The 14,133-nt window shown below is 47.5% G+C and overlaps 1 protein-coding gene across 2 annotated transcripts in view; it reads left to right on the top strand.

The window, feature by feature from the left end:
- The window catches only part of LOC147703193 (dynein regulatory complex subunit 11-like), a 404,962-nt gene that overhangs the window by 360,213 nt on the left and 30,616 nt on the right, over positions 1-14,133 (top strand). For both annotated transcript variants that reach the window (XM_086931729.1, XM_086931728.1), the window contains one exon: positions 8,766-8,965. In XM_086931729.1, coding sequence (XP_086787855.1) covers positions 8,766-8,965 — 200 coding nt within the window. The remainder of the gene's footprint in view (positions 1-8,765; positions 8,966-14,133) is intronic.

The following is a 14,133-nucleotide window of genomic DNA, read 5'->3' on the forward strand; positions in this document are numbered from 1 at the left end:
CGAGTCAAGCTTAAATAAATATACAATAGCGCGAGGTTATTCAAATCAATTGATTCACTTCCAAATCTGCAATCTCGGTCTCACCAGTAAGCCAGAGCGTGAGCAGGAGCTGGGGTCAGGGAGCGTGGTGGGAGCGACCGTGCTGGATCAGGTCCAGGTAGTCATACACTTTATCACTGTGGCCTTGTGAGAACTACTTGATGGGGATTCTGAAAGGCTACTTTGGGCAAGAAAGTGACAAGTGCTCTTTCAAAAAACTAGCCCGCTTTGCCCATAACCAGCTCACCCACAGAGCCTTCCTTCTTCCCCTCTCCTATTTATGCAGCTTTCTGGAGAGATTTGCCTTCGGTAATTGAAAGTGCAGTTAAAGGAAATGTAAATGTGTGGGGGAGGGGCTGTGGCCTTTCTTCCTAAGTTGTGCGAAGCAACCATGCAGTTAATTTTAAAATTGTTAAAAGGCACTGACCCACCTTTCTGTTGAAGGAAGATGGAAGCGAAGGTTTGTGCTCCCTGCCCCCCAGCGCTACTCAGGGATAGCATGGGAGACAGAATTTCAAAACCAAACTGTGTACATAAAGGCAAAATGACAGCCACCTGCCCCATAATACCGTTCCTGTAAGCAATAAAGCACCCCTTTTGTGACTTTGAATGTACCTCCTTTCTGTGCCCTTACATAGAATGTGCCGCTTTTGAGGTTTTCTCTTGAGCTATGAATCAGTTAGCTTTGTGCTCTGCTTGCTTGTTATAAAGATCTTCTTTTGGGGTTGCATGCATATTTTCTAGCACTCTTTTTAAGACCTGGCCAAATTTCACAACTAACCCCCAATTGTTATTTACATGGATATTGTAAGGGACTCCCTTTTGTGACGTGCCTCGATGCTACAATGCTCCCTTAGTGACTTGCTTATATATTGTACTACACCACTATTTCTGACTTGCGTGTTTATTATTATTTTTTTACAATAGGGATTCACTTCTCTGCTGTGCTTGTATGTTTGGCTTGTGTCTATACTCTGAGGCCAATGTGGCTACCTGCTTAATATGGCCCTGAGGACGGCTCAAGGTACTGTAGAATGTACAGATGTCAACTGAAATGTACCCACGCTCTGCCTGCACATGTCATTAATGTTTCCTAACCTCAGGTTTTTATTCACACGGGAAAAACAGGAAATGTGTATATTGAATTGTATTTATATGAGAGGGAGGGAATAAAAACAAAATACAAAGAAAGTTGAAATACTGAGTCAACCAATATTAACAAACATGTTACAGCATCCTTCTTGAAAAACGTAAATACGATTGATGAAATGCTGAGCTAACCGTTACTAACTAAAACATGCTTTGCCTTCCTGGAAGATGTAGATAGACTGCTGAAATGTTGATCCCACAACGCATAACTAAAAGGACCGATCCATACTGCAAGACGAGCATAAGCAGCTGAAATGTTGAGCCAGTTTTAACCATTGAATTACGTTGCACCTCCCACAAGACACACTAGTGCTTCAGCTGTCTTTGCCTTGAGCCAGCAGCCCAAAGAAGTATCCTGGCCAGTGAAGCGACGGCTTTCTTAAAGGATCTGAATAATTTAATGACCTCGTCACCTTCACATAAGGTTGCATTCCTCTGTGTAACATGAGCCCCAGTTTCAGTAAATGCCCCAAGGGATTAACTGAACCGAAGCCATCGTGCTGCGTACGGTCCCTTTCCTAACACCAACACAAAGCCAGCAGCAGCGATTTCAAATTAATAATAATTTGAGAAATAACCTAAGAGATTAAATGCTGCACAAAAACAAAAAAGAGTAGTGAATACCATTGTTGCACCAACAAAGAAATAGAGTGGTTTTCATTTGTAACAGAGCCAGCAGTCGGGGGTTCAATTAAGTACTTTTCCTCAGACGTGAACGTTGAAGACTTTTCTCCCAGCAGTGAATGGACCCCCTGGAGGGCTAAAGGCGCCTCTCATAAAAGAAACGGGGGCAGGAGAGGTGGAGAGTCGACTTCACAGCTAGAAGCACTCCAATTAAGTGATTAGATAGCAGAGCTGGTTTGTGATCAAGGCGCCTGCTGCAGTGATCTGTCTGCATCGGGCCCGATCCGAGTTAGGCGAAAGCAGATTTTCTTTTACCAAAGGTGACTAATCAGCGTAGGACGGGAGCGGGATGGTGAGCAGGAAAGCTACGGAAACTGGGAGGGGGTGGGAGCGTAGGACGGGAGCCGGATGGTGAGCAGGAAAGCTACGGACACTGGGAGGGGGGCGGGATGAGAGCAAGCATGGCCACTGATAGCAGGAGGAGTAGGGAAGAGAGCAAAGAACACCATTAACAGCGGGAGGAGGGTGAGATCATATATTGGAATTATCGATGCTAGCTTGGATGCTGTTTTGTACTGCTTTGGCTCCCCCAAGTGGCCAAGCAGTGCAACAAATTTAAAAAATCAGTGACACTCGGTTTAAACCAGGTCTGATGATTTTGACTCGGTAGTGTACTTTCAGTCAGACTCGGTTTAAACCGAAAACCGGACAGCCTATCTATACGGGAGTACGTCCTGTGGGAGTGCGAATAAAAGGAGTAATCCCGGGCTCCCGGGTTGTGGTAGCGCCACACATCCACGAGTCCCAGGTCCGTGATCTGCGCTCTAAGAGTAGAAGACATTGCTCCCACGCCATTCAATGAAGCCCCCGCGCGGTCCAGCTCCGGATCCCATACTAGGTTGAAGTCCCCACCCAGGATCGTGTGGGGGTCGCCTGATTTAAACTGATCCCGCAGAAGCGCTTGAAGGTATTTATCCTGCGACTGGATGGGTGCATATACGCAACCCAGGGTGAACTGTGTGCTCCCCAGCTGTACCGTGGCTCGGAGGAAACGCCCATCAGCACTCTTGTAGGGTTTCGTGGGTCCCCTTCTAAAGCCAGCCCTGCAGAGGATTGCCACCCCCGCCGTTTTAGTGTCAGTGGATGCCCAGAATTGCGTGGGGTATCTAGGGTGCGCCATGCGCCTGGTGTCCCCCCTCAGAAGATGCGTCTCCTGGAGGAGGATGATGTCAGGGGAGTGGTGTAGGAGATAGCACCATACCTGATTCCGCTTGTTGGGGGAATTGAGCCCTTTGACATTGAGTGACAGGACCTTCAGGGGTGTGGGGATATTCGCCGTCATCGCACTAAGGGGGTCGAGGCCGCTCAATCACCCATGGTTCACCTCCCTCCGCAGACAGGGCAGTGGTCGCCTCCTCCCGCCCCGTCGCGCCAGCATCCGCGGCTCCCACCAGGCCACCACACTGCAGGCACGGGGAATAAGCCAGAGGAAAGCGCAGCGCAGGCAAAAAGTAGGAAAAAGAAAGAGAGTAGGAAAATAGAGAGTACGGAGAGAGAACATAACCACAACAGGCCAACAGGGCCGCAATACAGTGTCCCAGGTACCGGGCATCCTCTTCCCAAGGATTCGGATGAACACAGGAATGTCACTTCCTACGGGACAAAGTGAGGGGTGGGTGTCCGAGAGGAAGAGTTCTGTTCGTCCCGCTGCCCGTCTGCCCCGCTGTCTCGAGCAAGTCTGGGGGCAGCAAGAGCCGGGACTCCACAAAGGTACATAAGTCTGAACCAGGTGGCGAGAGGGCATCAAGGCTCAATAGTGGGGGCCAGGGCCCGAAGAGGAGGGATGTCACAGGCCGCTCCCTCCGACCCACCGTGGGGAGTGGGGGGGGGCGGAGGCGGCCCACGAGGAATGGAAGGGGACCCCATCACCATAGACGGGCAGGACAAGGCCACTGTGGAATAACAGGGTGGTCCCGGTTGTCTGGAGGTCGAGTCTATTCTCCGAAGCAGCACCAGTCACGTCCCTGCCATTCAATGGTTATCTGGAGTCAGGGGTCGATCCTCTCCTTCAGTTCCAGAGGCGAGGAGCTGGGAGGCCTGCTCTTCGCGGTCGCCCTCAAGGGAGCATATGTGCGCTATAATGTCTTGCTTGGCTTGAGAAGTGGAGCAGCTATCCACCGGGGGGGGAGGTTCGGCGATGTCTGCGTACCGTGGACCAGTCCGGGTGGGGGGGGGCCCTCTCCGAGCGGTGAGAGCGGGATTGGCTGTGGTCCGGGGATTCCGGCATGCCAATCAGTTGGGCCGCCTCGCGGTAGGACCGGAGGGCCCTGCGTTTATCCTCCCATCGAAAGATGAGGGCAAAGGGGTGTCCCCACTGGTAAGACATGTTGAGGGCCCGCAGTCTCTCCGTGATCGGGCGGAAGACCTTCCTCCTGTGGAGTGTGTTAGGGGCCAGGTCTTGGAAGATCTGGATCTTGTGTCCTCCGTAGCGCAGGTCCGGGTTGTCCCTCGCCGTCTTCAATATGGCCTCCTTCCCCGTGAAGTAGTGCAGTCTGGTAACGATATCAGGCAGGAGGCCCGCCTTGCCTCCCGCCCCAAAGACTCGATGAGCACGATCCAGGCGCGGTGGGGAAGCGTCGTCCTTGCCCCACACCTCGTGCAGGAATTGGGCCACATAGGCCATGGCGTCGGTCCCCTCTTCTCCGAGCGGCACTCCCCGTATTCGGAGGTTATTTCGGCGTCCCCTATTTTCAAGGTCCTCCTGCTTGATCTGGAGCTGAATGTGCTGCTCCTCTAGGGTCGCCACTCTCTGCCATAGCTGTTCCAGATCTTCATTGCGGGAGTCGACTGTTTTTTCAAGGCCATCAACCCTGTCGCCCAGATCAGTGACCTCCTTACGCAGCTCCTTGACACATGAGTGGACCTCCGATCTGAGGGACCCAATTTCGGATTTCAAGTCAGTCATGAAGGAGGACATAAAGGCCTGGGTCACTGGGGGGGAGTCGGCGGGCGGCCGGGACTGTCCCTCTGACGAAGACGGTCCCCCGGAGGAAGGCGGCGAGCCCGCTTTGCCCCACATGGTAGCCACCGACGTGCCCTTGGTCGTCGCCACCGGCGGATCTGTCTTGCCCCCCCTGCCACGGGTCATTGTCCGCTCCAGGTGCACAGCAACGTGAGGATGGGTGGTCCGTCACCAGCGGCCCCCGGTCCGCGCCAATAGAGTGTCCAGAGAAGGCCCCCTCAATCCGGTGCGTGGGGAGAAGGCCGCTTCCCCCGGGGTTGCGGGGGTGCCTCAGCACAAGGTCGTCGGTGGTGAGGGGGGTCCCCTCCAGACAAGGGCTCTATAGTGGCCCCCCTCAGCGCAGGTTGAGTGCTCCCCCGCGGGTGAGCCAGGGGCGATGTCGACCACCGCGTGGCGAGGGTCAGCACAGGGCCGCAGGTGCGGGTGTAGGAAGCGTGGTGTAGGCGAGGGCAAGGCTAGCGCAAGGTCCCTCAAGCCGTGGAGTCCAGCTGTGGCGGCCCGTCCAGGTGCAGCGTCGCTACTCTCTAAAGTCCCAGCATCCAGGCAGTTCAGGGTCCGGGGTCGATGGCGCCAAACAGCAGGGCAGAAAATGGCGGAAAGTGGCAGGAGTCCCCACTGGCAGGGGGGAGGGTGCCCCAGCCGGTCCCGTCGTTGCTCGACAGTCTACGCAATGGCAGCAGGGGACCTTGTGTGCAGAGGACCGCATGAGCAGGTGAGGAGTCCCCCCCACCTCGCCCGGGTACGTCTCCACGGGCAGCCGACAAGAGGACAAGATGGCGGTCGGCACCGCTGTGGGGCCCCCCCGGTTGCGGGACACCGCCGGTGACAAACGGGGGAGGGTGGTACAAAGAGGGCTGCTCACCGGAGTTATCCCGCGACGGTCCAAGGATCAGGAGTCGGGTCCCGCAGGGTGGGGTCCTCCGGCGACCTTTCCAGGCTCGGCCTCCAGTCTCCACCAAAGCCGGGGTCTCTCCCGGCGGCAGCGCCCGGGCAACTTCAACTCCCTCCAGCAGGGACGGCCCGGCGCCGACAGCCTCAGCAACGCCGCCCGGTCAGCAATCCGTCCCCAGGGGGGGGGTCCGCCTCAGGTGGGGCACAGGCAACCTCCGGCGCTGTGCCAACGTCGAGGATCGGCCCTGCTCGGGAGGAGCCGGGCCAGGCGACTCGGCGGCGGACCCGTCAGGAAGATGGCTGCCAGGGGTCGGTCGCGGAGGCCTCGGAGCTTCAGGTGTCTCTAGCGGGATCCCCAACAGCCAGGACTCACTCCAGGGGCACAGTGTCGACAGGACTTGCAGCACACAGGGAGGGGGTCCCCAGGAAAAAAACCCCGAACTTCGCAGAATCAGGCTTATTGCACAGCGGGGCGACGGAGCTCGCACAGGACGCGTCCGCTCACATCGCTGTCTCGGCCACGCCCCCGAATATAATTTTTAAAAGTGCCATTCAAACACAGAGTCTATTGTCTGCTGACCAGTTGCACATCGCCCGTGACTCAATTCAATTCAAATATTTATTAAGATTTGGAACTCATATGAGGTCCACATAAAATACATACAAATTAATACATGAAAGTATAAATATAGCAACAATCATTCCAAGGAGAGAAGACAGAATAAAATGGCAAGATGTATCCTAAAAAGTACAAACAAATGTACGCGGGACAATACGTCAATAAGTTAAAATACCAAATAAAATGCAAAATTCATCGTCAGCCCGTGACTCTTTTTTTATTGGGCTTCTCGATAAAGAGGCAGTAGGTATATTATAGTGCTTTAAGACCTCTTGCAGCACTTCATCCCGGTAACTTGGGTATAGACTAACAATGAAATCCCCAGCCAGAATTAACATAGCTTTTGGAAATTTCCTCATCACTTTCCAAATGGAGCAGCCAAAGGTGTCAACCCAATTGTTTATTCTATACTGCTCCTCTTTATACAGATATATATTTATCAGTACAAATGACCTATGACCATTCACCATCAACCATAACTCAGCCATTATAATTTGTACTCCGCTAAAAAAAGGAGATTGCAGCCAGAATTTTCTTTACTACCTTAGTGGGGATTAGGGACACCACCAGAGGCTCTACCCTTCCCTTTTTGTTACACAAACAGTTGACAGTTACAAAGCCCTCGATGGCTTTGTCCTCTCGCAGTCAGGACTCTTACAGGAATACTATATGAAACCTACTCAATTTTCCATTCCAGTCCTTTATCTGTGAGAGGACTCCCCATTCTATGAATCATTTACCCAGCTTTCCCAATCTTGCTAGCCCTAAGATCTAAAACCCTGTCATTCATGAATCCAACTCTCAGATTATCAGGTCCTGAGGGGCTGCTCCAAAACCCTGGTTGATAAACCGTGGAGGTCCCCCATATGTAGCATGGGGTGAAATAAACTCCCTCTCACCCGGGGCTACCCCTTTACGGGAACTAGAAATAGAAATAGCGTGGGGAGAGGTGTAGAATTACTTACATGGCACCCAACATATTTGATCACAACCATAACTGACCATGAGAAAATGCAGTTCCTTAAATTGGCAACAACATTGCGTGCTAGACAACTGCATCAGACCCTTTTTTTCCTATTAATGTTTGTAATTACTCCTGTTTCTCAAGGTCGACTCAGAAAACTGAGGGTGAATAAAACTTATGCCCAACAGTCATAATGAGAAGGTTGTTGTGTTGTTGAACATCAGTGACTTCCTGAATTAGATTAAATCGGAAGTGTCCACACTTGATGTATCCAATCAGTTTAAGGCAGAAACTAGGTTGGCTGAGTTGGGTAGATGTCTGAATTATCGATCACTGCTCTATTGTCCGAATACAAATTCACAGAAAACAGTCCCATTGTTGTGCCACAACTCTAGATTTCCAGTACATCTTGAGTTCAAGAGAACTCTGCAACATGATTGGCGACACTTTTGGTGGCTCACTTAGGCAAAGGATCCGCAGAAATACTTGTCAACCTGTGGAATCTGTATCCAGATTGAAAGCAGTCATACTAAACTGCAAGGCTTACTTTACACTCTACTAGCCCTGGAACAATCCTGCATAGGACTTTATGGATCACTGATATCTAGCGAATAGACAAGATGGCAGCGCGTGTGAATCTTAGGCATAGGGCCAAGTAGAAGTAACTACAACGCCTTTTGATATTAGTGGTACCATTGTTACATGCACAAATGTTTTGCCATTTTGCAGTATGTGATTGTCAACTATACAGATAGACAGAGAAGTGGCTTGTCTTTTCTCTGGTGAGATCTTTGTACTCCTTTCCCTTTGCACAACAACAATGCTGTTTATATATTCAGGAAAATGGTAGAGTACATGGTACATTGTAGGATAAAGTAGAGGACTGTAGCATGGTGCCATTACACTATCATTTCACCCTACAATGTAAGAAAACAAAGTAAGCTAATGGAGACCAGAAGTGGTGTCATTTAATACTTTATTCACATATGTGAGGCTGTGGGCATGCATTGCATAGCAGCGAAATGGTCACATGGGATGGTGATTGCCAGATGGCACAGGTGTTGGTTACTTATTGCTTCAAAAGCAGGATGCCATAAATAAGCTACAGACTCTAGCTCAACCTCTATCAAATCATTATCTAGGACACCAAACAGTAATGAGTAAACCACTTATATTGTGGCTACTACGCAAGCAGATACATTAAGTCATGCTATATGTAGGTTATAGATGTGTGAGAGATTTCGTAAACATTTGTACAACAAGTAACTATAGAGGCCTAGTGGCAATAATGCACCTGCTGAATGAAGACGAGCGCATGCTACAGTATGTTGTAGGCAGGTGTTGGGGGCACACAGTATGGCTGTCACCACCATTATTGCTCAGACATCCAGTTATGTTTTCTAGTTCCATGAGAGTTCTGAAGACTATTCATTACTATTCTCTGTTTTGTGTCCTAGGCTCTACCTCTGTGCATGAGAAGGGTCCGCTGATAAAATCCATCCTCCTCGCCGGACCAGTGGGCACAGGGAAAAGGATGCTAGTCCATGCCATCTGCACAGAGACTGGTGCCAACTTGTTTGATCTCTCCCCAGACAACATCGCCAGCAAGTACCCTGGGAAGAGTGGCCTTCAAATGCTGGTGCACATGGTGATGAAGGTAATCTTTCTGCCTGATTGTTCTGAGGATTTTACCCTAACTATGCTCTTCAGAGCAGGGTGACTACTTAGCATAACACTTTCATGGGCAAGTGTCAGCTTAGGTTAACAGATAATTGCTACAAAATATGCAATTTTTGTATAGATTAACAATTTGTTCTCCTATACAACTCAGACAGTCAATTCATTGTGATCATACTCTATAACCATTTTTGTTGCCAATTCCTGTTAGTTAAAAATATGTTAAAACACAAAACATTGCTCAACACCAACAATGTTACCACATGCAGATAATTCCAGTGTCTAATCCATTGTTCCCATGGCAGACCCTATTCTTCAACTACCAATTATCAATCATCCGTTTTCCAGTCACATGACTTAATAACAACCAATTATAGAAGCTATCTTTGCATACAACACGACTGATGAAGCACACACCTATAACAGTAAGTCTCTACCACAATCTGTTAGTCATTGAAAACCAACTCTGACCCCAATCAACTGATGTAAAATAAATACATATGCCTACTGCAAAAACCCAATTCCTACCACAAAACAGTTGAAGCTTCAGAGTGGTGAATAATAATTTGCTCGTCTCCCGCACCCATTACCTAAACTATTACTTTTAAGAACATTTAAATAATACTCCTATAACCAAGCACGCAGGAATTCCTTTACACAGGGATCTATCACCAAAAACATGTACATTGTCATACAAACACATTACGACCTCCACACTTATCACATGTGATACTAAACACTGACTGCCATGCTGTCTACAAGCTATTTTAAATTAGACAAATGTATACAGCCAAAAATGCTGAATTTTGATTGGATTCTAGCCAGTCGATGCACAACTAGTACCCGAGTGAAGCTGCATTACAGTATCAACACACAATGCTATGCCTTCTTCCCATAACAACTACATATGTAGAAGGCAGTGGTCTAATGAAAAACGAGTGTGTTAACCTGGCCTACCCAGATGTGCCTGCACTGGGAGACATGATACTGAAGAAGATAGTTTAAGAATCTTTCATATTCCTGTGCAGATGGCTGAATATGTGCATGGAAATCCTTCTTATATTTGCTGCTACGCGTTACTGTAGCAAAGGAGCCTCCAAAAATATTTCTTTCCTTTTTTGTATTTGATATTGAAATTGCTCCAAATCTGAAGATTGTGTTAGCGAAGTGTTCACTGTGTTTTAAAATAGCAACCTCATTGTTGTATCTTATTTACAATGTTACTTATTTTAAAATATGAAAGAAGCCATTTAGAAGGTAACCAGAGCAACAGTTTATAGGCACTAAATATATATTTTAAAATGTGTTTTATCATTACCTTATATATAACTCGCAACAAAAACATTTTGATCCAGTGCACATTCATGCATCTACCGACAGTATAAAAGAATAAAACAATGGTCCAAACAACTACTCCTTCGAGTGACTCGCACTATCAATTACAGCCCAAGCTATGAATTTTAAATATGAGATCTGTCTGTAAATATTCTCCTGCATCTCTAAAAACATCTACTTGCATACATTTAAATAAAAGATTAAAAACCTTCAGTAGCCACCATGTTACTATTTTGAAACTAGATGGGCTCTAAGCGATGGAGAGAATGGGTAGCCAGAATGAACATCTGTGGAAAGGGGATGTTGGTAGGATTTCTCTCTTTCTATTTTTAGCCCCATTAAAAATATACTATGCCTCAAATGGCTAAAAACCCATTTATTTTATACCGTTTGTTTCTTATCTGCTCTCAATTCTCAATGCTCATGTATTTCAGCCTGCTCCGAAACGCTTAACAGTTAACAGCTCCTGTTCCAACAAAATAGTGTTTTTTTATGGAAAAAGTAGCGCTCTATTTGTCCATTAGAACTCTGTGGTGAAACTACTTCAGAACATTGGGGACATATTTGCTGCAGCCGTTGGAGGTACACGTTTTACACATCCTGTCAGACATGTTTTTTTGCGTGACTGAGGATGAAATTTGTGAATTTGTAGAAAAAGTGCCCTCATGCTTCTAGATTTAAATAATTTCTATTAGATAATCATGAATGGTTCATCAAATCCCAGGAGGATCAGCATTTTTCAAAGTGTAAAATCGCCGTTAAAGCTCTAAACAAATTCTAAAAACACCATAATACCATCAGCAAACGGTTCATATTTAAACCACCTTCTGTGGTCATGCTTATATATGTGTTCCTTTTTGTGCGCCTCAAATACTGGTGATAGAGCGCGCAGGTCACCCAGGTCACTAGTTTACCAAATTTCCACGCACTGGGCCCTGGCGTGCATATGATGACGGGGTTTGCATGAACCGGGTGAATCTTTCCACGCTACTATGAGTAATTCAGGGGGTGATTCTCACACCACTTACTATTCATGTACCTGACTTACCCCAGGCACATTACTCCTGATGGATCAGGAGCTAGCAGTGGACAGGTAACAAGATTCCTAAAAGGAGTAAAACTTTTATATACTTAGTACATTTATCCACACTTTATAATCTATAATGACCACAGACACCTGATGGGTTTTCAAAGTTTATATAAAGAATTTTTTTTTAGAATGAATATGCCAGGATAATGAGGCAGATACAAATCAGTACATCAATAATTAGGATTAAAGCCACAATGTAACTATGGATTAGGGCAAGTACCATTAGAGTACTTGGGAACACTACAGAGTATGAGTATTAGGGAACATGCTATTCAGCACAAGCTTAAACTAAGGCAAGGGACGTGAGAAGGACCTAACATGTGCACTAATGTTCTTATTCTAAACTTTATGCTATTCTTACTAAGTTCACTGCAAACATACTAAAGGGAAGGAAAATTGGAACACACTAAAATAATATGACAATTTAATAATATCCTACAGGTAGGGAGAGAAGTGGAACATCACTAATAAACAACTGCATGTAAATCACGTTAAAGGTGATAGGGCAATATCACAGGCAAGAGTGCTTTATTAAGAAGAGGAAAGGTAAGAGTATAGTCAGACGGACACCCACATAGAATATTTACCTAGGACGGGTATGAAGACTAACCCTGGCCACGGGTCAGTTGGGACAAGATCGGGGACAAGTACCCTCAAGGATTCAGGAATACCAGAAGGTGAGCAGGTACAGCTCACGGACAGTCAGGACAGGATACCCCTCAGGATTTGGGTCAGGACTGGGCTCACCAAAGGGCACGACCAACACCTGCAGCCTCGGATGCAACGCCTGCGTTACCCCCTCTCTGCATGGAATCCGCCAGTAACCCCGATTGGGTTTTCGAATCTCCCAAGCAAAGTGCTTTGCCAGCACTTAGGACTATTTCCACCCCTTGGAGTTTGTGGAAAGTGTGGACAGAGTGCTCCGCAGCGCTCTGTATCAATCACCTATAGAGTTCGTAGGGTCAGTGACAGGTCTGCTACTCGGACAAGTCGGACAATTTTCTAAGCTAAACTAGACTACTCTTTTGGGACCCCTAGACCACCCACAAATGTTGCAAGTGACAAGTTCCCAACTTATGATTGGTCAGGAAAGGTGGTTATGTCATGGTTACCACCTATAATTCTTCGTTCCCACAATGAATATTTAATTTTTCATACCCGCCCCTTGCGTTCACGTTCCCAGGCATAGGAATATAGAAAACAATGAGAGTATACGGAATATAGAAACATTGTTGCAGAATTTAGGTAGATAGCAGCATCTTCTCCCATGACCTAGGTAGGTTTATTTATTTATTAATGCCATTTGTAGAGCGCGTACAATTACCCTTGGGCGTCTCAGCGCTAAAAATGCAATAATGTCTCACCATGAAGTACAGAGATGTGTATTACTGATTGAATAACCATGTTTTCAGTTTTTTTCTGAACTGAAGAAGTGTGGAACTTGTTTTTATATGGTTAGGTAAAGTGTTCCAAAGTCTGGGAGCCGCAATTGAGAAGCGGCGATCGCCCCAAGAGACTGTTCGGCTTCGTTGAACCAATAATTGGTTAAGAGACGTGGATCTGAGAATTCTGGTTGGGTTGTAGGGTGTCAGTTGATTTTTGAGAAATCGAGGTCCTTGATCCTGTAGAGACTTATATACTGTACACAGAGATTTGAATTTGACCCTATTATGGATGGACAGCCAGTGATAGCTTTTAAGCGTGTCCGAAATGGGTGCAAACTTAGTTTTTTTTGACAGAACCCGAGCAGCAGCATTCTGCACGGTCTGTAGTTTCTTGATAACTCTGCTCTGAGCATTGAGCAGCAGACCGTTGCAGTAGTCTAGCGATGTGAGCACTAGAGAGGTAACTAGAGTTTTTGCTGCTGAGTCTGGTAAATAAGGTGTGATTTTTCTTACCATTCTGAGCTTGTAATGGGCGTTAGCTGCCACCTTGTTTGCGTGGGCCATAAAGTTAAGCTGGTCGTCGAAGGTAACACCTAGGTTTCTAACTTTGACCGTGGGGGTGGGAGGTGTGCCCAAGGCCGATGGCCACCAGGTTTCCGACCAGGCTGGGGAGAGATTACCAAAGATGACCACCTCCGTCTTATCGGAGTTAAGTTTTAGGCAATTCCTTGCCATCCACTCGCCGATAGCAATCATCCCACTTTGGAATCTCTCTGCCACCCATTGTCCATCGCCCTTGATAGCCAGCACCAGCTGAGTGTCGTCAGCGTATGAGGTTAGGCCCATCCCGTGAGCTTTGATGACACTAGCAAGGTCCGACACATATATATTAAATAGTGTCGGACTTAGGGATGAGCCTTGGGGTACCCCACACGGTAGCGACAGATCAGCCGACTGGAAGGGGCCCACTGTGACCGCCTGAGTTCTGTTGGCCAGAAAGGAAGCAAGTAAGTCCTTAGCCGTGAGTGTGATGCCCATCCTCTCGACACGGTCGACCAAGATCTTGTGGTCAACCGTGTCGAAGGCAGCTGACAAGTCCAGGAGAACTAACAGAGCAGTTCCTCCCTGGTCGCGGATGACTCTTATGTCATCAGCTGCTTTGATGAGAGCGGTTTCGGTACCGTGATGTTTGCGGAAACCGAACTGCGTATCATCAAGCAGATTGTTGTTTTCTATGTAAGCTGATAGCTGCTGGTTCATGGCCTTTTCTATGACCTTGGCTAAGAAAGGAAGACTTGCTATAGGGCGGTAGTTTTTTAATTCACCTTTATCTAACCC

This window comes from Lissotriton vulgaris, chromosome 7 (assembly GCF_964263255.1).
Source record: "Lissotriton vulgaris chromosome 7, aLisVul1.2, whole genome shotgun sequence".
In the NCBI taxonomy this organism is placed as follows: Eukaryota; Metazoa; Chordata; class Amphibia; order Caudata; family Salamandridae; genus Lissotriton; species Lissotriton vulgaris.